Genomic DNA, 27,701 nt, shown 5'->3' with positions numbered 1-27,701 from the left:
AAATCAGTGAAATTAGAAATAAGAAACAATAGAGAAAATCAATGAAACTGAAGCTATCTCTTAAAAAGATTAATAAAATTGATGAATCTCTAGCCAGGCTAACCAAGGAAAAAAGGGAGAAGACATACATTAGTATCAGAAATGAAAGGTGATCATTATTGATTCCATGGACATTAAAAGGATAATAAAGGAATATTATGAGCAACTCTATGCTTACAAATTTGATAACTTAGGTGAAATGGACTAATTTATTGAAAGACACCAACTACTAAAACTCACACAGGAGAAATAAATAATTTGAACAGGCCTATTGCTATTAAAGAAGTAATAGATAATAATAATAATTAACAACTTACCAAAAAAAAAAAAAAAGAGCAACAGGCCTTCATGGTTTCACTAGTGAATTCTACCAAACATTTAAGGAAGAAAGCATATCAATTGTCTACAATCTCTTCCAGAAAATAGAAGCAGAAAGAATACTTTCTAACTAATCTAACTAATGAAGTCAGCATTATCCCAATACAAAATCAGATAAAGACATGACAAGAAGAAAAACTACAGACCAATGTCTCTTATGAATATATATGCAAAAATCCTCAACAAAATGCTAGCAGATCAAATTCAACAATGTATAAAAATAATTATACACCATGACCCAAAAGGATTTATCCCAGGTATTTAAGGCTGGTTTAGTATTCAAAAGTCAATTAAGATAATTCATCGTATCAATAGGCCAAAGAAGAAAAATCACACAGTAATGTCAATAGATGCAGAAAAAGCATTTGACAAAATCCAACACCTATTCATAATAAAAACTTGTAGTAAACTAGGAATAGAGGGAAATTTCCTCAACTTGATTTTTAAAAAATCTACAAAAAACCTATAGCTAACATCATACTTAATGATGAGAAACTGAAAACTTTCCTACTAAGATCAGGAACAAAGCAAAGAGATCCCCTTTCACCAGCCCTTTTCAATATTGTACTGGAAATTCTAGCTAATGCAATAAGACAAGAAAAGGAAATAAATGTATATAGTTTGGGAAAGAAGAAATAAAGCTATCTTTGTTCACAGATGATATAACTGTCTATGCAGAAAATCCCAAAGAATTTATCAAACAACTCCCATAACTAATAAGTGACTATAACAAGGTCTCAGGATGTAAAGTCTTAGGATACAAAAGACAGTTGCTTTTCTATATACCAGCCATTGGAATTTGAAATTTAAGACATGATACACTAGCACCAAAAATTTTAGACGTAAATCTAACAAAATGTATACAGGATGTACATGAGAAAAACTATAAAAGAAATGAAAGAAATCAAAGATTAAGTAAATGAAAAAATATTTCGGCTGGGCACGGTGGCTCACACCTGTAATCAGCACTTTGGGAGGCCAAGGCAGGCGGATCACGAGGTCAGGAGATCAAGACCATCCTGGCTAACGTGGTGAAACCCCGTCTCTACTAAAAAAATACAAAAAAAAAAATTAGCTGGGCATGGTGGTGGGCGCCTGTAGTCCCAACTACTTGGGAGTCTGAGGCAGGAGAATGGCGTGAACCCAGGAGGCAGAGCTTGCAGTGAGCTGAGATGGTGCCACTGCACTTCAGCCTGGGTAACAGAGCGAGACTCCATCTCAAAAAAAAAAAAAATTCATGTTCATGCATAGGAAAATTCAACATTGTTGTCAGTTCTCCCCAACTTGATCTATAGATGTAATATAATCCCAATAAAAATCTTAGCAAGTTATTTTTTTGGATGCTGACATATTGATTCTAAAGTGTATATGGTAAGGCAAAAGACCCAGAATAGCCAACATAACACTGAAAAAGTACAAAGTTGAAGAACTGACACTACTCAACTTCAAGACTTACTGTAAAGCTACTACAATCAAGTGTGATATTGTCAAAAGAACAGACAAATTGATCAGTCGAACAGAATAAATAGCCCAGAAATGGACACACACAAATATAATCAGCTGATCTTTGACAAAGACACAAAGGCAATTTAATGGGAGAAGAATAGTATTTTCAGCAAATAGTGATGGAATAACTGGACATTCATATGTTTTAAAAAAAATGAATCCAGGCCAGGTGTAATGGCTCATGCCTGTAATCCCAGCACTTTGGGAGGCCAAGGCGGGTGGATTGTTTGAGCCCAGGAGTTCAAGACCAGCCTGGGCAACATAGAGATTTTGAGACTAATAAAAATTAAAAAAAATAGCTGGGTGTGGTGATGCATGCCTGTGATCTCAGCTATTCTGGAGGCTGAGGTGGGAGGATTGCTTGAGCACAGGAGGTCAAAGCTGCAGTGAGCCATGATCATGCCACTGCACTCCAGTCTGGATGACAGAGTAAGACTCTGTCTCAAAAAAAAAAAAAAATTCAGACATAGTCCTTAACCTTTAAAAAAATCATCTCAGAGTGGATCTTAAACCTAAATGTATAACGCAGAACTACAAAATTTCTAGAAGATAACATATGAGAAAATCTAGGTGACCTTAGGTCTGGTGATGAGTTTTTAGATACAACCCTAAAAGCACAATTGATGAAAGAAAAAAATGATAAGCTGGACTCTGTTAAAATTAAAAACTTCTGCTCTGTGAAAGACATTTAACAGAATGAAAAGAAAACCCACAGACAAGGGGAAAATATTTGCAAAAGGTATCTATCTGATAAAAGACTTGCATCTGAAAATACCAAAAGAACTTTTAAAACTCAATAAGGAAACAACCCAGCTTAAAAATGGACAAAAGATATGAGCAAACACCTCATCAAAGAAGATATACAGATGGCAAATAAGCATATAAAAAGATTCTAAATGTCATATGTCATTCGGGAATTTAAAATTAAAACAATGAGATCCACTAACATCTATTAGAATGGCTATTTTTTAAAAAACTGACAATACCAAATGCTGATGAGGATGCAAAGCAATAGGAAATACTCTTCCATTGCTGGTGGGAATGCAAACGGTATAACCACTTTGGAAGATGGTGTGGCAGTTTCTTACAAAGCTGAACATAGTCTTGTCCGAACCAGCGATCATGTTCCTAGGTATTTACCCAATTGAGTTGAAAATTGTGTTCACATAGAAGCCTACATATGACTGTTTAGAGATGCACTATTCATTATCACCAAAACTGGAGGCCACCAAGATGTCCTTCAATAGGAGAATGGATGAACAAACTACAGTACATTCATCGGTGGAATATTGTTCAGAGATAGAAAGAAATGAGGTCATCAGCAAAGTCTGAGTCCTTTCCTCTCACTCTCCTCCCCAGACAGCATGAGCTTCACCACTCGTTCCACCTTCTTCTTCAACTACTGGTCCCTGGGCTCTGTCCAGCTGCCCAGCTACAGTGCCTGGCTGGTCAGCAGCATGGCCAGTGTCTATGCAGGTGCCGGGGGCTCTGGTTCCCGGATCTCCGTGTCCTGCTCCACCAGCTTCCAGGGTGGCATGGGGTCTGGGGGCCTGGCCACGGGGATGGCTGGGGGTCTGGCAGGAATGGGAGGCATCCAGAACGAGAAGGAGATCATGCAAAGCCTGAACGACTGCCTGGCCTCCTACCTGGACAGTGAGGAGCCTGGAGACTGAGAACAGGAAGCTGGAGAGCAAAATCCAGGAGCACTTGGAGAAGAAGGGACCCCAGGTCAGAGACTGGAGCCATTACTTCAAGACCATTGAAGACATGAGCACTCAGATCTTCGCAAATACTGTGGACAATGCCCACATTGTTGTGCAGATCGACAATGCCCGTCTTGCTGCTGATGACTTTAGAGTCAACTGTGAGACAGAGCTGGCCATGTGCTAGTCTATAGAGAGTGACATCCGTGGGCTCCACAAGGTCATTGATGACACCAGTGTCACTTGGCTGCAGCTGGAGACAGAGATTGAGGCTCTCAAGGAGGAGCTGCTCTTCATGAAGAAGAACCATGAAGAGGAAGTAAAAGGCCTACAAGCCCAGATTACTAGCTCTGGGTTGACCGTGGAGGTAGATGCCCCCAAATCTTAGGACGTTGACAAGATCATGGCAGACATCTGGGCCCAATATGACTAGCTGGCTCAGAAAAGCTGAGAGGAGCCGGATATACTGGTCTTAGCAGATGGAGGAGAGCACCACAGTGGTCACCATGCAGTCTGCCAAGGTTGGAGCTGCCGAGATGATGCTCATGAAACTGAGATGTACAGTCCAGTCCTTGGAGATTGACCTGGACTCCATGAGAAATCTGAAGGCCAGCTTGGAAAACAGCCTGAGGGAGGTGGAGGCCCACTACACCCTGCAGATGGAGCAGCTCAATGGGATCCTGCTGCACCTGGAGTCAGAGCTGGCATAGACCCAGGCAGAGGGACAGTGCCAGGCCCAGGAATACAAGGCCCTGCTGAACATCAAGCTCAAGCTGGAGGCTGAGATCACCACCTACCACTGCCTGCTGGAAGATGGTGAGGACTTCAATCTTGGTGATGCCCCGGACAGCAGCAACTCCATGCAAATCTGCCAAAAGACCACTACCCACTGGATAGTGGATGGCAAAGTGGTGTCTGAGAATAATGACACCAAAGTTATGAGACATTAAGCCAGCAGAAGCAGGGTACCCTTTGGGGAGCAGGAGGCCAATAAAAAGTTCAGAGGTTAAAAAAAAAAAAGAAATGAACTATCAAACCTTGAAAACACATGGAGGAAGCTTAAATGTATATTGCTAATCGAAAGAGCCAATGTGAAAAGGCTTCATAATATATGATTCCTGTAAGAGTTAAAGAAAGGAAAGAAACATGAAAAGTAGCTCAACAGTCAAAGACAGGTTTATTTTGGAGAATAAACCTGAGAGGGGCTTCTGGCCGATTTGGGTCAGAAGCATTCTCTCTTACAGACTAAGACTATTTATTTTAGGGTAAGAGAACTTACCACAAGCTTGGAATGTTTCTATGTGGGGAAGAAGTTTATGGTGGTGTTGGAATGTCTCTGGTCAGAGAGGCAGTTATCCTGGGGCTAACATCTCTCTGGCCAGAGGGGAGGTTATCTCAGGGCTGGCATGTCTCTGGTCAGGGAGGGGTTTTGAATGTTTCTGGTTGGAGATGTTATTTGTGGTTTATGTTCATGCTCACCTTAGCCATTAGGCTTATGCCCTTTGGATTTAGGTGGTTTTTGATCAAGGTGAACTTTAGAATGGCAATGCTTGTCCAACAAGATGGCAATGCTCCTGCTCTGTCAATTCCAACTCTGTGATATTTTGGAAAAGGCAAAATTGTAGAGATAGTAAATAAAAAGGGGGTTGGAGCCAGGCACAGTGGCTCACGCCTATAATACCGGCACTTTAGGAGGCCAAGGCGGGTGGATCACAAGGTCAGGAGTTCGAGACCAGCCTGGCTAACATGGCGAAACCCCGTTTCTACTAAAGATACAAAAAAATTAGCCAGGCATGGTGGTGCATGCCTGTAATCCCAGCTACTTGGGAGGCTGAAGCAGGAGAATCGCTTGAACCTGGGAAGGGGAGGTTGCAGTGAGCCAAGATTGTGCCATTGCATTCCAGCCTGGGCAACAGGGCAAGACTCCGTCTCAAAAAAAAAAAAAAAAAAAAGAAAAGGGGGTTGGAGGGAGTAAGGGGTGGGATGAAGAGGTGAAACACAGGATATTTAGAGTAGTGAAGCTATTCTATATGATATATAATTGTAGATGCATGTCCTTATGCATTTGTCAAAACCCATAGAAGTATCTATACAATAGAAGAGTAAACTTTAATGTAAACTATATAGTTAATAATAATGTATCAGTATTGGCTCATTAATTATAACAAATGCACCACACTAATGCAAGATGTTAATAATAGGGAAAACTGTAGGGGTAGAGGTAGGGTTAGGGTCAAGGTAGGTACATTGAACTCTGTGTACTGTCTGCTCAATAATTCTGTAAATCTTAAACTGTTCTAAAAGCCTATTAATTATTTTAAAAATTGTTGACTTAAGACAACACTGATGTTAAACTGATAGCAATGTCCTATCTGTGAGGTGAGGGAATTCCAGCTGCCTCTGTGTGCTTTGCCCATTACCCTGGGTTTCAATAGTAATCAGGCTTATTAGTGGGATTCTGAATTAGGGCTCTTGGTAACTTTAGTTCTTAGAAATTTTAGTTTACAAAGCCAGCTTTGTGAAACCCTCAATAACTCACTTTTCTGATAAGTAGTCTATGTAGTCCTTGATTGTTAGTAAAAATGACTCTCAGTAGAAATGCATATGACTTTCCCATAACGATCAAAGAGGGCACTTGGCATTTTGAACTACATCTGTGACCCACTGAGGGACTTTCCCCTTAACCACGTGTCATAAGCCATATCCAGTAATCACTGTTCCGGACAAGCAAGAACGGGGGAATGGGAGTTCTACTCATTCTAACAGAATTCTAATTATAGCACTGAGGGTGTTCCCTCCAGCAACTGTTGATTTGGTTCATTAATGGAACTCTGTCAAACCCAAGCCTCAGGGCAGTGACCCCATCCTGGCACTCCATGTCTTCCATTTTGCTTCTGCAGCCCAATCTCTTTGTAACTGATGGATATTATGGAAGAATGCCAATTTTCAGTAACGCTGCCTCCCCTGTCTTTTATGCCGTGTCCACAGAATGCCCTCCTATCCACATTGGGCTTCCGGTACCCAGTTACCCTCGAAGAAAAACTGACCAGAAGGGACATCTTTCAGGCCTGCAAAAAGTCCACTGGGGCCTGCGGCCAGACCAGCCACAGCAGGAACTGACTGGCCCAGGGAGTGGGGCAAGCAGCCAGGACAGCAGCATGGATCTTATCAGCAGGACTCGTGAGTTCCTTGAGGGGCACGTTCTGGGGAGCCATCCTGCTGGTGTGTCCAGATGGGACCCAGCAGGGCAGGGGGGATTTTCTGGAGAATGTGGGTAACGCTCCACATGGCTCAGCCTAGCCTCTCTGGCCCCTTCTGCTCTGCTTCCATTGTTGGCCAGCCTTCCTGCTCATTGACACTTTTGGTCAGACTGAAGCCCTCTGTCTTTCTCTGGGAACTTTGAGACCTCCACTCTGATCCATTCTATGTTGATTTCATGGTTTAATTCTCAGAATTATTACCCTCATTTCCAAATTCCAAGGACCATACGGTCGTTGCCCTAAGAACCAATAATGGACATGCTTGTTTTGTATGAGGCATTGTGCTCAGTAAACTGAAGTTCTGGTTACATTAGTTCCACCCTCTCTCCTCACTGGAGCTGAAAGTCCTGGTACAGAATTGTGTAGTCACCCTGCACTGTAGCTTGCAAGACACCTAGGAAGCTTTCTTCCAGGACAACAAAGCCCCCAGGCCTTCCTCTGCTCCTTCAGAAAATAGTTCTGGGCTAATTAAAAATCAGTCTTTTGCTCTTTCCTTTGGAAAGAAAATGATCAATCTTAAGAGGAGTAAAAAGGACTGGAATCTTTAGAGCACAAATGTGACATTTTATTTTCTAGACTCTACTGATGTTTCTGGGGACGTGATTTCACTCTCAGCATATCCCAAACCTGCCTAATAAACAGTATTAATTTGGTTTCTGCTATACATAGCTCACTGTCTTGAGCGTGGAAGAGTTGGTTTATTATACTATCTATACCTTCCAAGGAGTGTCAGAGGCAGTGACTGCATCTTAGTATCCTGGCAGGAGACCTGATGCACCTGCTCTCACAGGCCATGGGAGCTACCCCCAACCCAGCAGAGCCCTCTACAACCCCCATCATTGGCATTAGGTTGACCAGGGCCTGTGGCTTTTACAGAGTAAATGTGCCTTTGTAGGAGATGGGGTAATGGTAAATCCTTTGGAGGAGTCCAGTGTAAGAGATGGGCTATAGTTCAAATACAACATACACACACGCACACACACACAACACATGCACATGCATACACAGACATACACCACACACACACACACACACACACAAACCACATGCACATGCACGCACACACACACACACAGAGTCCTGCTCAGGAGTAGGAACATCAGAGACCAAGAGGAAAGCAGGCCTGCTGGGAAGACCTCTTGCCGTCGTGTTGGTTCTGGATGCCTCCCATGTACTGACATGGTCTCTGAGATGTTCCCCTGTCACCCCATCACCTCTCCTACATTCAGGATTGAGGTCGTCCTTGGAAAGTGGAGTCTGCTGGGTCCCTCCTGAGCCAGAGAAGAAGAAAGCAGTTTAGATTTGGTGCCCTCTGCTCAAAGAATTTTGAAGAGGTGACATAGAACATCACAGAAGTAGTTATAGATGGTGGATTTGACATTGCTTTGGTGGTGTCTTGTTCAGTTAAGTGGACACTGATTTTAAATGCAAACCAAAGGAAAAAGAATGTAGAACCCTTTGGCATATATATATTTTTGAGACCCAGTCTCATTCTGTTGCCCAGGCTGGAGTTAAGTGGCACGATCTCGGCTCATTGCAACCTCTGCCTCCCAGATTCAAGTGATTATCATGCCTCAGCCTCACGAGTAGCTGGGATTACAGGCATGTACCACCACGCCCAGCCAATTTTTGTATTTTTAGTAGAAATAGGGTTTCACCATGTTGGGCAGGTTTGTCTTGAACTCCTGACCTCAAGTGATCTACCTGCTTCAGCCTCCCAAATTGCTGGGATTACAGGCATGAGCCACCACGTCCAGCCCCTTTGGCATATTTGTACCAAATATATTGGTGCATTTCCTTCACTGTCTGCTCTTCCTATACGATGTGTGTGTGTTACTGGCTTGTTCCTGACAGGGCTGTGGAGTAGGAAAGGGAAAATGGGAGAGCCTGGGAGGACAGGGAATTTTAGGCCATGTCTCATAAGCTGGACTAAAGACAAGACCCCTTTTAAAGGGAAAATAAAGTCTTGTGGACCCATGAAAATGCATTTGTATATTTGTAGGGCCCCAGGAAGCCATATATTCCAATGTGAGAAATAATCTAACTAATTAGGGTTTTATTCCATAAAGTATCTTCCAATTATGAATTATAACCCAAGTTTTGCTATTCCATCTAATAAAAGGAATATTTTTAAGATTATCAAAATGGAAGCAAAATTTAAAAGTTCAAGTAAAACCTTTCTACCCCTGAGAATATATTCCAGACCCCAGTTCCAGACGCTTTGGTTTAAGGAAGCCACAAAGCCTGGTAACAAAGTCACCAACCACAGTGATTTTTCTGCAGCCCATAGGCATTGAGTTGGTTTCTGCTGTTCTTCATGGAGTGGAAGTCTCAGCCCTCAGCCTTTCACTTCTAAGCAAAATGGGCATTGTATGTGTGATATAGATATAAACCTAGCTCTTGCCACATCTCAGGGATAGTGTCAGTGCCCTGCGGAAGTGAAAATAAAACAGTGCCAGAATCATTTTACCTGCCTCGTCTGGATAATTAAATCTCCCACTTCTCTTTGCTGTAGGACACCAGACCACATATGTTTTTCCTCTCTGAGTGTCCTGTGTGTCCTGTAAATCCATCCAGACACCTAGGCAGGGGGGCCAGCTGGTCTGGCTGCATAGCCCAGCAGGAACTCCCACTTCAGAGGACAGGGGCATCCTGCAGAGTATGAGGGGCCTGGGCCAGGCAGGGTGGCTAGATGTGTCTGGACCTGAGGGTCAGGCACACTATGCAGATGGAAGATTGAGCAGAGACCCCTCCAGTTCCTGCCTTACAGAATAATGGCAAAGATCCAATAAGACAGTATATGTGAAGGGGCTTGGTACCTGTGAAAGCCCCCTGAGAATGATAGTTCAATATCATTTTTAACTTAATGTATAATATTAATAATCATAACTATAAAGTTGAAACAAACGCCAGGTAGCTGACTTTTATTCCTTTCACAGAGACCCACGAGGGTGCCTTTAATGTATGCTGCAAAGTTCCTAACCTCCAGGACAGTTTTGAAATACACAATCCAGCTGCCTGATGTGTTAAATGTGAATGGGGCTTGGGTGTCTGTACTTTTCTATTAAGTTCCAGTGTACCTGGTTAAAAGATACACTATCCTAAAGAAATTTGATGCTTCCTTGAACCACATTTAACTTACAGAACCCTGTGAAGTCCCTGCTTTAACTCTAGTTGAGGCCCAAGTAACTGCTGGTCCTCATTCCCACAGCAGGTCAGGGGCAGGAAAGAGGCCAGCCCAGGCATCCTTGTCCTTCTTGTACTGGCTCCATGCCCTACATGAAAAGCAGCCCCTTGCTTCAAAGTTGCCCTCTGGATCATGTCAGAGCCCCTTGGAGAAAACATCTTGCACCTGGAGATGACAGATCCACAAACAGATGAGCATAAATTGGTGGGAGGTGCATTGATGGAGGTCTGCACAGGAAACTATAGGAGGAGAAACAGGAGCACATAGGCCCAGGTGGTGAGTGGTGGCAGAGGGGGCAGCACAGGGCTTCCTGGAGCAGGTGACACCTGTCATGAGTCTTAAATGATAGGTAAAAATTAGCTAGAAAAGGCAGCTGGGAGAATTAAGGAAAAGGAAATTCAGACATGTTTCTAGCTTTATTGAGGTAGAATTGACAAAATTATATATGTTTAAGGTATAAAACATGATTTGATATACATACACATTGTGAGATGATTACCACAATCAAATTAGTTAACACCTTCATCACCACTCATAGTTACCTTTGTGTGTGTGTATGGTAAGAACACTTAAGATCTCTCTAAACAAATTTCAAGTATGCAGTACAGTATTATTAACTATAGTCACCATGCAGTACATTAGATCCCTGGAAAATTTTCATCTTTGACCAACATCTCCCCATCTTCCACATCCAACCCCTGGTAAATACTGTTCTGCCCTCTGTTTCTATGAATTCAGCTTTTTCAGATTCCACATATAAGCCAGAACATGCAATAGTTCTGGCTTATTTCACTGCCAAGTGAAATTGCAGGTTATTCCATGTTGAAACAAATGGCAGAATTTCCTTCTTTTTTTATGGCTGAATAATATTCCATTGTATATATTTATATATGCTGCATTTTCTTTATCCCTTCATCTGTCAGTGGACATGCAGGTTGTTTCTGTTTTGGCTATTGTGAATAATGCTGCAGTGAACATGGGCACGTGGATATCTTTTCAAGATACTGATTTGGCTTCCTTTGGATGTATATACCCAGAGATGGGATTGTTGGATCATATACTAGTTCTACGTTTTATGTTTTGAGGAACTTCCATATTATTTTCCATAATGGCTGTACCAATTTACATTCGCACCAACAGTGCACAAGTGTTCCCTTTTCTCCACATTCTTGCCAATATTAGTTATCTTTTGCTTTTTGTAGCCATTCTAACAGGTATAAGGTGACATCTCACTATGGTTTTGGTTTTAATTTGCATTTCCCTGATGATTAGTGATGGTGAGCACTTTTTCATGTACCTACTGGCCATTTCTATGTTGTATTAGTCCGTTCTCATGCTGCTAACAAAGACATAACTGAGACTGGGTAATTTATAAAGAAAAAGAGGCTTAATGGACTCACAGTTCCACATGGTTGGGGAAGGCTCACAATCATGGCAGAAGGTGAAGGAGGAGCAAAGGCATGTTTTACATGGTGGCACTCAAGAGAGCATGTGCAGGGGAACTGCTCTTTATAAAACTATCAGGTCTCATGAAATTTATTTATTTATTGAGATGGAGTTTCACTCTTATTGCCCAGGATGGAGTGCAATGGCACAATCTCAGCTCACCACAACTTCTGCCTCCTGGGTTCCAGCAATTCTCCTGCATCAGCCTCCCGAGTATCTGGGATTACATGCATGCACCACCACACCCAGCTAATTTTTGTGTTTTTAGTAGAGATGGGGTTTCTCCATGTTGGTCAGGCTGGTCTTGAACTCCCAACCTCAGGTGATCTGCCTTCCTTGGCCTCCCAAATTGCTGGGATTACAGGCGTGAGCTACTGCGCCTGGCAAGATTTATTCACTATCATGAGAACAACATGGGAAAAACCCGCCCACATGATTAAATTACCTCCCACCAGGTCCCTCCCATGACACATGGGGATTATGGGAGCTACAATTCAAGATGATATTTGGATGGTGACACAGCCAAACCATATCATATGTTTTCTTTAGAAAAACATCTATTCAGATCCTTGGCCTTTTTTTAAGGGTCTCACTGTGTTGCCCAGGCTGGACTTGAACTCCTGGGATCAAGCTATCCTCTTGCCTCAGCCTCCTGAGGCACTGGGACAACAGGCACATGCCACTGTACCTGGCTTCCTTTGCCCATTTAAAAATAGTTTTTTTTTGTTTGTTTGTTTTTTGCTGTTGAGTTGTATGAGTTCCTTATATATTTTGGGTATTAAGCCCTTATCAGATATATGGCTTGCAAATATTTTCTCCCGTTCTATAGGTTGCCTTTTCATTTTGTTGATTGTTTCCTTTGCCATGCAGAAGCCTTTTCATATGATATTGTTGCACTAGTTTATTTTTGCTTTTGTTACCTATGCTTTTGGTGCCATATCCAAAAGAAATCACTGCCAAGACCAATGTAAAATAACTTTTCTCCTGTTTTCCTTTAGCACTTTTATGTTTTGAGGTCTTACATTTAAGCCTTTAATCCATTTCAAGTTAATTTTTTGTCAGTGGTATAAGATGGGGTCCAATTTTATTCTTCTGCATGTGGATATCCAGTCTTCTCAACACCATTTATTGAAGAGACTAATCTTTTCACGTTGTGTATTCTTACCACCCTTGTCAGATACTAGCTGACTATGTATGTGTGCATTTGTTTCTGTGCTTTCTATTATATTCCCTTGGTCCATGTGCCTGTCTTTATGCCAGTACCATACTGTTTAGATTACTATAGCTTTGTAATATAGTTTGAAATCTGGAATTACATCTTCTCAATTAATCCTCACACCAACAGTAAAAGGGAGATATCATTATCCGCATCTTCAGATTGAGAAACTAAGATTCAAAGAGATGTAGCATAATGTAGATGTTAATCAGTGAACGTGGGAAATAAAAACAGATCTATTGACTCCAAAGACTGTGTTTGCCCTTTCGCTACATTGCTTTCCTTTATAAGATGTCATTGGTCAGTCACCATATTGGACCCAGGCTGATAATGATGTCCTTTCAAGTAGTCAAATTGCCTTATGTTGAAAGGAAGAGATAGGTAGGAAATAATAGGCCATAGCAGTTGGTTTATTTATTTTCTCTCTCCCTTACCACACTTTCCCCCAATGTTAATATATTAATAATTTAGGAAGTCAGTACTTAGTAGCCAATCAATTTTGACTCAAGCAGAACTCACATGATGAATAGAATCATCAAGCTGTGGTGAAAGTCAGTAGGAGCCAGGGTTTCTACCCTGGGGGGGAAAAATGTGTTTTCTGGCTGTGAAAACCTCTTGAGAGGCCATTAGGAGAAAGAGTATTAGAAGCAGCTTTAGAAATGTGGTTGCACTTCCACTTTTCTAGGCTGCTAATAAGAACTGGAGCCAAGATTTAAGAGAAACAAGGTCGGTCAATCCCAACCGGGGTGTGTAGACCCTGGAGTCTCAGTATTCTCATCTGGAGAGTGAAAGACTGTTGCAGGGTGGCCAATTGTCTCAGTCTGCCCAGGACTGAGACTTGTCCCAGGATGAGGGAGGGAGGACTTTCAGTGCTAAAACCCAGGTCAGTCCTAGGCAAACTGCATGGTTGTTCATGCCAAATTGCTATGAGTTGTTAAATGAGAGATAAATAGATATTAGATACCTCACATGGTGCATGGTAGGCACTTAACATATGGTTGGTTCACTTTATACACATTAACCCAATTTAAGAGCACCACGCCCAAATCTTTTTTCTCTACAAGTGGGCATTTGTTTGATTTGGCTGCCCTCATTGGTACTGAGAAGCTTATGAGATCCTTCTGATGGAAGGAGTGTGAAAAATATTCAAGCTTTCATCTATTTGCCAGGTATTGAGCAACGCTGGCGTCACCAAAAGATCAAAATTACCCTTAGATGAGAAGTAAAGAAGAGAAAGGCTTTCTATTAAGACACTGGAACCTCACAAGGTTCCAAAGCCTTAGGACCAAAGACATGTTTCATGTCTTTCTTTTCTGATAAGGAAGGAGCAAGGGTTAGGATAGAAAATAAGTTTATGTCTAAAACATCTCCTGTGCTAAGGAATCCCTGAGGCAGGCCACGTTTCAAACATAGGAGCAAAGACAATTGGCTTTCTTTTTTTTTTTTTTTTTTCGAGACAGAGTCTTGCCCCGTCACCCAAGCTGGAGTGCAGTGGCACGATCTCGGCTCACTACAACCTCCGCTCCAGGTTCAAGCAATTCTTCTGCCTCAGCTTCCCGAGTAGCTGGGATTACAGGCATGTGCCACCACACCTAGCTAATTTTTTTGTGTGTGTTTTTAGTAGAGACTAGTTTCACCATGTTGGCCAGGCTGGTTTCAAACTCCTGACCTCAAGTGACTCAAGTGATCCACCCGCCTCGGCCTCCCAAAGTGCTAGGATTACAGATGTGAGCCACAGTGCCTGGCCGACAATTGGCTTTCTTTTAGGGTTTGAAACTTTAAAATGGGGGTGGCTTCCTCACCTTTGTCTACTTAATTTGGATCTTGAAGGCAGTGGTGAAGAGGGGAGAAGTGAGAAAAGAGAAAAGGAGGAAGAAAAAGGAGAAAGGATAAAAATCATTCTAGACCTTTTATGCTCCCTGCAACCCTGGGGCTGGGGAAGGAAGGCAAATTAAAATTACCTCAAAGAAGTCTCTTTCTATCCCACTCTCTTCTTGCCCTTTAACACCTTAAAACCAAGATCTCCCTGAATTTTCAACATATACTGCATTCCCTCCCTAGCCAAGAGGGCTCTTCTCCTAAAAAACAAAAACAAAACTCAAGCAAAAAACCCTACCAGGAGAGAATCTTGAGTTAGTGACCTTAAGACCTTAAAGGGAAATGGGTTGAGAGCCTGAATTTGCAAGTGAACCAATGAAAGTCCTAATATAAAGTTTTTATAACCTTATTCCATATGGTTAACTAAAATAGACTCCAGCCTCCTCACCACATTCTAGAGTAGGCCCACACCTTTGCTTAAATGTCTGTGAATTTCCAAAGGCTTCTAGTCTCACTGTTGCCCTGGCTCCAAGTCCCTGCTTGGTGGACTCAGTCTCACTGTGCTTCACCTTTGGCATCTGTTCTCTGCTTTCACCTCCAAGAAAGCCCAGGTATGGAGTTCTGTCCTGCTGTGGTTTCCTCAAAATTGGTCATTTAAGGCATATAGGTGAGCAGCAGGCTTTGTTGAAGGTTCAGAACCATGGAGGGGGTTTACTTTGCAGAGATACTCAATTTTTTCTTTTCTTTTCTTTTTTTTTTGTTTGTTTTTGAGAAGGAGTCTCCCTCTATTGCCCAGGCTGGAGTGCAATGGTATGATCTCTGCTCACTGCAACCTCTGCCTTCCAGATTCAAGCAATTCTCTTGCCTCTGCCTCCTGAGTAGCCGGGACTACAGGCACCCACCACCATGCCCGGCTAATTTTTGTATTTTTATTAGAGGCGGGGTTTTACCATGTTGGCCAGGCTGGTCTTGAACTCCTGACCTCAAAAAATCCACCCACTTTGGCCTCCCAAAGTGCTGGAATTATAGACATGAGCCACTGCACCTGGCCGAGATACTCAATTTTTAAAATGAGTTATTAGATATCCGTGTTCTTAAAAATCCTCTGGCCACTGAAGATTTCCCCTTGGCCACCTTCCTCTGTAGTTTCACCTTCCTACCATATTTTTGGCAACTCCCACCCCCCATCACTGCCCTCCTGAGTCTCCTCATATCTCCTTGCTTCTCGGTTTCTGAGCCCCCTCTCCTCAGCGCCCCCTCTCCAACACACACACACTCACTCCACTCAATTTACCTGTCATATGATTTACCTCGGTCTGTCTCACCTTAGCTCAGAGCCCATTTTCACCCAACTGGACACATAATGTGTTGAACTAAACACAAAGACCATCTCTCAGTCTAGCCCTTATGCAGCATAAAAGAACTGAAAGAGGGCCAGGCATGGTGGCTCACGCATGTAATCCCAGCACTTCGGGAGGCTGAGGCAGGTGGATCACTTGAGGCCAGGAGTTTGAGGCCAGCCTGGCCAACATGGTGAACCCAGTTTCTACTAAAAATATAAAAATTAGCCGGGCGTGGTGGCAGACACCTGTAATCCCAGGTACCCGGGAGGCTGAGGCACGAGAATTGCTTGAACCCCGGAGGCAGAGATTGCAGTTAGCCGAGATTGCGCCACTGCACCCCAGACCAGGCGACAAAGCAAGACTGTGTCTCAAAAAAAAAAAAAAAAAAAAAAACCCAAAAAACTGAAAGAGGCCTTTAAATTTTCTTCTCTCCTTTCTCCCTCCCCACTGGCCTCTGTCAGGTGAAAGAAGCAGGATCAAGATTCAACTTCCTACTGATATAATTAGGCTCCATACCCCTCTTGGCTTGGAAGGAAAAAGCAGAGCAACTGTTTAGTTTGGTTTTAAATGACAGCTTCTTCATTATACTGCATTTATATCTACCAAAACAGAACAATAAGGACAACATGCAAATTGAAGACTCTTGGTGACATTTTTAAATCTTAAATCATGAGTAATAATTGCCTTTTACCCTTTTGGCTTTCCAGAAACATCTGACTCTCTTTCCCTTGTGCTCCAATGAGATGGATGTCGTTGTTCCCCTTTTGCTGTTGGGTCTTATAAATGCTCAGGGCCTTTCTGATTTCACACTGAGGTTGTTGCTCTTCCCAGGCCTGATAGGTTCAGAGTGGCGTAGGGGACTCAGATGGGAAAGATGGAGGGATCTCTTATCTGAATTTCTCAGCTAGCCTTGACTGAGTCTCCCCTGACCCCCAACATACTTAGACCTTCTCCAGCCTTGGCTCCATCCACAAGCACTTTTGAGGGGCCGGCCATGCATGTGCCAGGCTCTGCCAGCCCCTGTGACCCAGCTGAGCTTCCTCCCTTATCCAGGGTCACGGCATGTTTCCTCGATCTCTCTTTCTTTCTTTCTTTAGGCCTGTCCTGCCTTTGTTTACTCCCTGTTCTTTTACTTTTCACATGACTAGATTTAATCTAACTATTCTTATGACAGTGACTCAACATTCTTTTATAACCTTTACACTTATAGTTTTCAAGAAGGTACTCAGAAAAAAATCTCCACACTCTAGAATTTCATACAAAGGGGGCTCATGATTAAGAAGGTAATTTTAGGCCGGGCGCTGTGGCTCACGCTTGTAATCCCAGCACTTTGGGAGGCTGAGGCGGGCGGATCACGAGGTCAGGAGATCGAGACCACGGTGAAACCCCGTCTCTACTAAAAATACAAAAAATTAGCCGGGCGTGGTGGCGGGCGCCTGTAGTCCCAGCTACTCGGAGAGGCTGAGGCAGGAGAATGGCGTGAACCCGGGAGGCGGAGCTTGCAGTGAGCCAAGATCGCGCCACTGCACTCCAGCCTGGGTGACAGCACGAGACTCGGTCACAAAAAAAAAAAAAAAAAAAAGGAAGGTAATTTTATCACAGTGCCAGAAACCTATTTGAACTGGCTTAGGGAAGGAGAGACAGAAGGAGTGTGGGGAGAGATTGTTTATATTGCAAGAGCAAAGGAGTTTCTTACAGTCCCAAAGCAAAACAAAGAGCCGGGCTCAAGTGGGTGAATCCAGTGCCTTCTCAGCCCCCTCTCTGGGTGTACACAGCCCTTTCCCACAGCTTTGCCTCTAGGCTGCTTCCTCTCTTTGCAGCCCAGCCCTTTCTGCCTCTTCCATTTACCAGCTCTGTCTCCCAGAAACCATCAGGAAAGGCCCAGCTAACTCAGAGACCCAGTTCAAAATTCACAGGCTTGGGTCAGGTGTCCAGTGAACCATTCCTGCTCCAACTTGTTGTGGCCAGGAGCACGGGTCACATGTCACACAAACACGGCTGCCCAGGGTCATCCTTATGAGAGGGGGGGACATGGGCTGGGCAGACATCCCAAAGCCACCCACCCCAGGAAGGATTCCCGTGAACAAAGCAAGTCAGCAGATTCTCTCCTCTTCCTCTCTCAGAGGGCACACTTGGAGTTTGTATACAGCCTTCTAGAAAAAGAACGTTATTGCCCATGAAACTAGGACTCAGGGCCTCCAAGACCCACTTCACACAGTTGGCAAGAATGGCTTTGGCTCCTTTGGGTTCTCTCTCCTGCTCCCCAATAGTCAGTGGCCTGGAGTCACCTGAATCCCCCCATCCCTGCTCGCTCTGCTTCGCCCTGAGCTCCATTTCCTTGTTCTTGGCTCCTGTCTTGCTGAGGCCAGCCTCAGCAAATACACTCCTGAGTGTCAGGCAGTCAAATCCATTCACCCCCAGCAAATATTCATTGAGTACACATGCTGTGTGAATGCATGTCAGGGGCCAGCAGTGCGATGTGAACAAGATAGGCCCTGACCTTACAAAGCTGACCGTGTAGCCACCCATCAGGGAGCCGATGAGAGAGAGAATGTCTGAAAGGACTTGCCCAGAGCTGAGGACTCCAGGATTGATTGTGTCCTGATGTTGACTTCCAGATGGCCATAATGGCTCCCAGATCTTTACTAAGAGTTGAAGCCCACACTGCTTGCTAGTTTGCAGGCCACTAGATCATTTTGTGCTAAGTCAGTCCCCACCCAGTAAAAGCATGATTCTTTGTGTGGCTTTAGTGTGCCTCCTGAAGTGGTCCCAACCAAGGTTGTGTTTCTCCCAGCAATTGCTGTTAGAATCCATTCCTATAGTTGGGCTGGCACTTTGTGACTCTTGCTGTTAGCTATAGAACAGAGGGGCTATTACCTGTGGCATTTCTCATTATGTGGATTAACTTCTGACGTGCTGCACACATGTGGGATCCGCAGGGCATTAGAGAAACCCTGACCCAGTGGCCCAGCATGTGGTGAGCTAAACCTTCTGTGGGCAGAAGGGAGGGGCAGAGACAGCGTAGGGGCCTGGGGTGGAGGGCCAGAGGTAGCATGGGAGGAGCATGGAGTCTAGAAGCTGAGAAGGATTGGGCCCTTGGAATGTTTGGAGGGAACAGGCTGGTGACTGGTAGTAACAGAGGAAGCGTCTCACCTGCTGGCATCAACAATAATAGCAATATCACCTATTGAGCGACTGGTGTACATGAGTGCTGTGCCAGCCAGTCACATTACATATATTATCTCATTGAAACCCCGCCACAGTCCAGTGAGGGGGGCGTGATTATTATCACTTCATAGATGAGGAAACTAAGGCTCAGTGGGAGCTTGATGCCTTGCCAGGATCCTACTGCTAGTAATAGCAGAGTCCGGAGTTGAGCCCAGGTCTGGGCTCTTAAAGCACCACATGAATAAAGAGGATCTTTTTGGGATCCTTGGCCATGTTTTTTTTGGTATTGAGGCCACCCACAGGGCCTGACTTGGTGTGGCCTGCTGTGGCCACTCAGAAGGAGCTGGGTCAACCTCAGCCACAGTGCAGTGGAAGCTGCAGAGCCTGGGACCCTCAGGCAGGGCCTGGTGTCCTCTGCTTCTGTTTTCTCAGCTTTAAAACAGGCATACTTGTGGCCAGGTGTGATGGCTCACACCTGTAATCCCAACACTATGGGAGGCTGAGGCGGGAGGATTGTCTGAGCACAGGAGTTTGAAACCAGCCTTGCAAAACATAGCGAGACCCTGTCTCTAAAAATAAAAAAATAAAATGGGCATACTTGATCCTCGAGCCTCAGGTCTGAAAATGTCACCAGTGAAGCCAGCCTCAATGGGGCAGTGTAGGGGGAGGATGTCAGATGTCTGCTCTCCCCCAGGCTCTGCTAACCTGTGTTGGGGCCTAGGGGGCCTATGGGGTAAACTGGGTCTTGGTTTTCTCATCCGTGAAATGAAGGGTTTGGACTTGACCATCACTAAGCTCCCTCCCAGCTCTAAGACTTAGTGAATTCAGGGTTTGTAACTCCCTGGAGCAGCCACCACTCCGTGACCTCTAATCAACCTTGGCACATTCTAAGTACTCAGTAAGCACTTGTTAAACCAAACCCAGCAGATTAGGAGTTTCTCAGAAGAGCAAAATAATTTCCCAGTGGAGTTTACCTCACACTCTGAAGTGACCAGCTTCCACTGTCCGTGGGCTCTCAGAAAACACCTGCTGAGTGGTGACACTTGGCACTTTGCCTGAGAGGTGGAGGAACAGGAAGAGTATCAGGAGTTTGGGTTTAAAGTTGGGGAGGAAAGAAACCAGCTACATAGCACATTATCGAAGCACTGCTTGGTCAGTGTGAGACCCCACAGCAAACACTCCCCTCCAGCAACCCCACTCCACCCTTGGGGCTGTGTGGTGGAGAGGAAGGGCCCTGCTAGGTTTCTCTCCAGCCAGCTCACCTGCCACCAAGGCTCCTAAGGAGGCCCCGGGGAATCTCACAGCAAATCCTACCCCTGCCTTTATAAAGGGGCCTGCAGAGAGGAGCCTGGGCTCTCTTAGAGACCCCAGGCACATGGGAAACACTCATGGGGAAGGGGGTAAAGGGGCAGTTTTGCCAGTCCTCTCACAGATCCTCAGCTGCCACCATCCCTGCTGCTGTGGAGACCCGGCTTCCTGCTTGAGGTTCTGCTGCAGCCACTGAGTCTTTCTCTCTCCAGTGCACCTGAGATTTCTCTCTCACTCTCACTTCTCTCTCTCTCTCTCACTCACTTCTCTCTCTCTCTCTCACTCACTTCTCTCTCTCTGTCTTACTCACTTCTCTGTCTCTCTCTCTGTCCCTCTCTCAGATCTTTAATTAACTCAGCGTAGCCTTTCTCTCTCAGTTTTGCATAATCTTTCTCACACTTACACTTACCACATCTATATTCTCTCTACACATAGCCTCTCTCCACCTCCCCAGTCCTTCACACATTCCTTTTCTCTCTCTCTTTTTCTCCCCCCAACCCCCCCTTCTTCTCTCCCCACACCTCCCCTGGTGCTTAACTGGAAACAAAAGTGAGTTTGTTGTGTGAAGAAGAGGACCTGTGGAAGTAGCAGCCAGGGAGGCAGCAGCGGAAGCAGGCTGGGGCCAGAGGCAGCATCGACAGCCAGGGACCCCAGCGCTCAGCTGTTCCAGGGAGCAGGTAATGCGCCAGGCAGGACTGGTTTGCATCCTGCTCTCTGCCTGTCTCCTCTCTCCAGGACCCATCCATTTATTTGCCTTCTTGTCTGGCCTTGAAGGGGAAAGGGGATTCCAGACTTATGAAATGGCAGGCACAGGGGCCCAAGGAGTGGCATGCCCCCCTCTTCAGGGATGTGGTCTGCTGTGGCTGGGGTCGGCGTGGCTGGGTGAGGGACATGCTAGAACCTAGAAAGGCAGGTTAGGGCTAGATTATGAGGGATGGTTTGAGCCATGTCACTGACCCCTAGGCTTTAGGCAATAGAGAGACATTGAAAGTTTTTCAACTGGTGAATAACATAATCAAATCTACATTTTATTTTATATTTTATTTTCTTTTTCATGCCATCCTCCACAGTACATCAAATCTACATTTTAAAAGAGTAGTTACTGATTTCTGATCCCAGGGAGAATTGGTGTGGCCCCTCAGAATCAAGCAGTCACAGATTTCTCAATTTGAAGAAAAAATAAGGTTATTTTCTCAATTGTTGGTTTTTTGTCTATAAAATTTATTTAAACATTTGGTGTCTGCTGGCAAGTGCCAGCAATCAATAAGACAATGGAAAGGATGTAAGTTAAAAGTAATATGCTGGGTCCAGTGGCTCATACCTTTAATCCTGGCACTTTAGGAGGCTGAAGCAGGTGGATTTCTTGAGCTCAGGAGTTCGAAACCAGCCAGGGAAACATGGTGAAACCTTGTCTCTACAGGAAATACAAAAATTAGCCAGGCATGGTGACATGAGCTAGTACTCCCAGCTACTCTGGAGGCTGAAGTGGGAGGATCACTTGCACTCAGGTGGTGGAGGTTGCAGTGAGCCAAGATTCTGCCACTGCACTCCAGCCTAAGCAAAAGAGTGAGACTCTGTCTCAAAAAAAAAAGTAATAGAAAAATTCAGAAATTTAAAATTCGTTTAAATACATGAGTCCATTGAATTCTGTAGATAATAGTGTGTTCTGCTAGTAAAATGATTTCTAACTCATATGTATAGTGTTTTATGGTGCTATTCAAAGAGAACCATGACTCCCAGGAGCCCATTGTGTGAACATGTTTGAAATGTTTTAAAAGTACACTCTACTGCTACACAGGGCATGGGATTAAATGGGACAACCAGAGGCAATGGCAACAGTAGGTGGCTATGGCAGTGATAGGAGCAGATAATGAGAGCCAGAACCAAGATGGTGGCAATGGGTGGGGAAAAAAGGAGAGAGCCAAAAAATGTTTATGAAGCAAATGAAAGACGTTAGTATCCAGTTGGACATGGATTGTGAAAAAGAAGGAGCTTCAGGAATGAGTCCAGCATTGTCTAGATGAGTAGGTGGCTAGAGGTGCTATGAATCAAAACAGAGGAGAGCAGGGCTGGGTTGATGGAAGAAGGGATGCAGAGCTGTTTTGAATATGTTGAGGGTGACTTGAGCAGGCTGCCGAGCTCCCAGAAGGAGCAGTCCAGTTGTCGGTTGGAATGTTCAATACACATGGGTGTATTGCCTGGACACAAGGGTGACCTCATTTCATTTATAAAATGACACCACAAATAACATGAGCTAGCCCAGAAGGAGTGTGGAGAGAGAAGAGAGAACAAGATGAAGCAGAATCCTGGCGAAGGTCAAGATTTAAGTGTTAGCCAGGCAAGAGGAACTAGGGAAAGATATTGAGAGAGAATCTTCAAAAAGGGAAAATATCAAGAAACTGCCATGTTATAAGAGCCATAAGTCACATTTCAGTTCAGAGGGGCGATCATCACCTCTGAAGTTCCAGAGAGATAAGCCAGACCATAGCTTCTCAGTGCTGTTGGTTTGATTGATTTTATTAGCTTATTGGTTTGACAATTAAAATAACAAGAGGGATCTGAGGGCAGAGGTTGTGAATTTGGGTGCATGGCAATAAATGAGTTTAACGGGACACCAGTTTACCTAAGAAAGCACCATCATCAGCTCTCATAGATTGCCAAGCAGGAACATGGGCAGAGTGATCAGAACGTCTGACTTTTCAAGAAAAGTCAGAGATCTGGATTTCTGTGTGAAATCTTACAATTCTTTATCTTAGCAATACTTTCAAAAAATTTCATACTCTGCGAGGCCTGCATTAAACACACCTTTGAACTGTCAGTTTGAAACCTCTGCCTTTGTCAATGTCCTTAGCATGGTGGGGGCTGAGCCAGTGGCAGCAGGCCGGGAAGTGATTGGGCAAGGAGGAGATGGAGACCATGAGCACAGACCACTACTTTAGGAAGTATGGGTAAAAGAAAGAAGAAGGCAAGCAGGAGAGCTAAGGAGACAGGCAGGGTCAGGGAGGGTGTCTTGGGTAGGAAGAGCTGTTTCTAGGCTGAGAGAAAGAGAGTGGAGAGAGGGAAGTTGAAGATCCAGGTAAAGAAAGGCTAGCTGATGAAATAAGGATCTGAAAGAGTTGAGGGGATGGAAGAAAGGATGTTGATGGATTTCGTGCCTGGAGGCCTTTATTCTCTTGGTGAAGTGGGGTAGGAATTGAATCAAGAAGCTTGAAGAGAGGAACAAAGGTTAGGGACAGCCTCGAGGGACACAGGAAGGGCGCTGACAAAGATGCACGGAAGGTTGCTGCACTTGAGACTTGCTGAGGGGAAACCCTTACAGTGGGGCTCATGGGCCTGGGTGTGGGTGTCGGTGGTGAGGGGCTAAGCAGCTGTTACCTTCCAAGCCGTGTCAGGCATTTCATTCTCTTACCTGTTGTATTCCTCCCAGCAGTCCTGCTCACTCAACTGAGTTCACTTGTGAATAAGTGGCAGCCCCGAGACTCACACCCTTGTCTAGCTGGATTGGGATTCTATTTGATTCCACCACACTACCACTACATGCTGCCATCCCCACCCCAGCCACCCCCAGCCCAAGCCCTTAGACACACCTGCAGAGGAGACTGGGCCAGTGAATTCTTATTTGGGCATTGCCTGGCTGGTTTGATTGGGAAGTCAAGGGGAAAGAATGGAGGATGTGATGAAGAAAAGAGTAGAGGTCCATGAAGAAATAAGTGAGGACAGAAGGGAATGATGAACTGAGGGAACAGGCTGGAGGAAGGGAAGACCTGATGAGGCCTAGGAGACAGTGAACGAGAGATTGCATCAGGGCAGGGCAGTGGGGTTCCTGAAAATTTCAATATGAGTGTGAAGATGAGGGGAAGGGAGGTGAGGTAAGGATGATTCCAGGGTGTCTAGCCTGTGCAGTGGGGTGGGCAGGGATGCCTTTAGTCATGGCATTGGTCACCACTTTGACATCATGCCATCTCTCTGTCCCTTGCTCACATGCTGAACCACACTCACCAGCACGTTTCCATCACAGGGTGTCTGGAACATGTAGAACTTCTTCCAGATCTACAGAGTGGCTCGGTCCCATTTTTCAAGTCACAGCTCCAGTGTCCCCTCCTCAGAGAGTCCTTTTGTGACCATGCTATCTACTGTAGCTCCCCTGGTCATTTTGTTTATTTTAGACAACTTATCATTGAAATGGTCATTTATGGATTTGTTGACTTGTTTATTCTCTGTCTCTGTCACTAGAGCACATGCTCAAGAGAGCAAGGACACATAGGTCTTCTTCATAGCTTTATTTGGCACATAGTAGGTATTCACTGGAGAGAGAGAGAGGAAGAAAAGGAAGGAAAGAAGGAAAAGAAAGAAAAAGAGAGAAGGAACACAGCTGAAGTGTGTTTGGGAGAGGAATGTTGAGTTTTGAGGTGCCTGGGAGACACCCAGGAAGTGACTTCCAATGGGCAGTTGGAAAGCAGGCTGGGGCCTCAGGAAATGGACTGCCATCTTGCCCAGGAATAAAGTGGGCCCACATGGTACAAGGGTGTGCAAGCTGTCCTTTTGCATGGCTGACTGCCTTTTCAAGACCAGTGTTGGGAGTTGGCTTGTTTGGGGCCCGGTGGGAAGAAGAACCCCTCAGGTGGTAAGCTGAAGTTGGGTCAGAGTGCTTCTCACTTCTCTCTTCAGTTCTGGTTCTTGCTGCTGCCCTGGCTTCGACCATTTCCCATCATTCTTCATGGCCAGCTACAAGACCCTGGATCGGAATGCAGACTAAATATTTTCATCTCTTTTATCTTAAAGAGTATCTCGCCCACCTCCGATTCATGGTTACAGGAGTCCAGCTTCACCCTGGAGCTGGACTTAGTTTTACAGAATTAGAAAATACTTTTCCCTTGTGCTTGCCTCCTACTCCATTTCTGTTGGCCTTGTGGTCCTCCTGCCTTCCATGGGACACTCAGCAGACCTGCTGCCCCTCTTTTGCAGGGTCCCCAGCTGCTGAGCAGCTCCAGGACATCCTGGGGGAGGAAGATGAGGCTCCCAACCCCACCCTCTTCACAGAGATGGACACTCTGCAGCATGACGGAGACCAGATGGAATGGAAGGAGTCAGCCAGGTAAGGCAGGGCCCCACGAGGGAGGTGGGCACTTCAGTCTCGCACAGCCTGGGCTTGCCTGACCCTCCTGGTGGGAAGTGGCATCTTGTACCTTGAGAGCTTCCTGGTCCACAAAGTCCCTCCCACCTGCCTTCCTTGGTGTCCAGAACTAAGGAGCAAACAGAACCTTATGACTTCTTCTTCATCCTCAAAGAAGTTAAAGTTCAAGTGGGAAGATAGAACAGTCACCCATGAAACTCTGAGAGTAATACAAGGGCATATACCATTGTCCCTCCATATCCATAGGGCACTGGTTCCAGGACCCCCTGCTGATGCCAAAATCCACATATATTCAAGTCTCCCAGTTGGCCCTGTGGAACTACCTATATGAGACATTGGCCCATATATGCAGGTTTTGCATCCCATGAATACTGTATTTTTGACCCCATTTGGTTGAAGAAAACCTGTGTATAAGTGGGCCCATGCAGTTCAAAATCCATGTTGTTCAGGGGTCAACTGCATTCTTGTTGTTGTTGTTTTTCCAGAGACAGGGTCTCATTATGTCGCCCAGACTTCAGTGCAGTAGGGTAAGCATAGCTTACTGCATGCAGGCTCAAACTCCTGGGCTCAAGCGATCCTCCTGCTTCAGCCTCCCAAGTAGCTGGTACTTCAGGCACATGCCACTGCATCCAGCTAATTATTTTTATTTTTTGTAGCGATAAGGTCTCACTGTTTTACCCAGGATGTTCTTTAATATAAAATGGTTCAAGGTAAATGCTGTAAAAGGGAAAGTAACAAGCAGGCTGGGGTAGACAGTGAGGGCTTCCTGGAGGAAGGAGAAGGTGTGCCAGGCACATCAAGTCTGAATGGTGAGAAAAATCCAGATGGAGAGGGCTATCTGGCAGAGTTTGGGGCTGCAGAGTTGGAGCCATGGAGAAAAGCATGGGGAGCAGAGAGCACTCCATATATAGGGAGAGCAGAAGCTGGAGAGGAGCTGCATGGAGAAGTCACAGGAGCCAAGGGAGGAGCAGGGTAAGAGTGGTTGGCACTGCTCATATCCCCAGTGCCTGGGACAAAGGGGTCTTGGGACTTAACTGGACTGTTCAGCAGTGCCCAATGCTCCCAAGAGCCCAAGGGGAAGGAAGGCTATGGTAAGAGGCAGCAGGAGGGACCTTCGGACAGGAAGACAGACTGCCAATGTTTCTCCACCTTCTTCTTTACATGATGCCACTCTGCCCCCAGGAGAAGAATTTAATTCTATTTAAATCAACTTTATTAAATTAATATTTAATTTCTTTTATTAGAAATAAGGAATAAGGGCTAGGCACAGTGGCTCATGCCTGTAATGCCAACACTTTGAGAGGCCAAGACAGGCAGATTGCTTGAGCCCAGGAGTTCAAGACCAGCCTGAACAACATAGGAAGACCTCGTCTCTACAAAAAAATAATAAAAATAGAAAATTAGCTAGGCATGGTGGCACACACCTGTAGTCTCAGCTACTTGAAAAGATGAGGTGGGAGATCACCTGAGCCAGGGGAAGTTGAGGCTGCAGTGAGTCATGATTGTGCCATTGCACTCCAACCTGGGAAACAGAGTAAGACTCTGTTTCAAAAAAAAAAAAAAAAAAGGAATAAGATTTGTCAGGTTGAGTGTAGCTGTAGAGTACCACAAACCATTGTAATATCTAAAATATTTTCACTCCTCCAAGAACCATTTTTTGCCCCCTTGGGGGCAATTATGCCCAAGTTGAGAGTGCATAGACTCAACTGTGCCCAGGTCTATCTCTGCATGGGGGCCACCGTGACACCCAGAGCCTGACAGCTGCCCCCAACCACGGCCTGGGCTCTTCCCTCGCTCATCTCCCTCACTAGCCTGGGTAGTTGCTGTGCAGAGCCAGAAGGCACAGGTTTGAACACCCCCAGGTTTTCCCCACTCCACGTACCATGTATCTGGAAGAAAGGCCACTGGGTGGACTAGCAAATAAATCCCTGCGGGCCTCAGAGAGGAACAAATCCCCAGCTCCACATCTGGGCCCGGTCCCTGTGTGGAAGCCATTGAATCTCTTCCTATGATCCCATTCTTTGAACACTTACTGTGCTGATCGATTTACAGGCTTGTCTCCTGCAAGTTGCACAGTGACCCTGGGTGAGTGGAACTTTCATTATCCCTGTTTTATAGATAGGAAACTGAGGTGAAGGGGAGCAAGTAGCTCACCAGGTGTCAGAGCATGTAGGTGGCTGAATATGGATTCCAGT

The 27,701-nt window shown here is 45.0% G+C and overlaps 1 protein-coding gene and 1 pseudogene across 14 annotated transcripts in view; both read left to right on the top strand.

Moving 5' to 3' along the window:
• The window catches only part of SLC4A5 (solute carrier family 4 member 5), a 127,550-nt gene that overhangs the window by 32,972 nt on the left and 66,877 nt on the right, over positions 1-27,701 (top strand). For 13 of the 14 annotated variants that reach the window (XM_063617491.1, XM_063617495.1, XM_063617493.1 and 10 more), the window contains 2 exons: positions 6,615-6,806; positions 25,338-25,467. In XM_063617491.1, the coding sequence (XP_063473561.1) occupies positions 6,615-6,806; positions 25,338-25,467 (322 nt within the window). Of the gene's footprint in view, positions 1-6,614; positions 6,807-20,714; positions 21,050-25,337; positions 25,468-27,701 lie in introns of those variants that run through there. The other variant, XM_063617497.1, reaches the window with a different exon arrangement.
• LOC129461725 (keratin, type I cytoskeletal 18-like) lies at positions 3,181-4,776 on the top strand (annotated as a pseudogene).

The sequence above is a fragment of the Symphalangus syndactylus genome, chromosome 14, assembly GCF_028878055.3.
Source record: "Symphalangus syndactylus isolate Jambi chromosome 14, NHGRI_mSymSyn1-v2.1_pri, whole genome shotgun sequence".
Lineage (NCBI taxonomy): Eukaryota > Metazoa > Chordata > Mammalia > Primates > Hylobatidae > Symphalangus > Symphalangus syndactylus.
This window is presented reverse-complemented; position numbering and strand designations above follow the sequence as displayed.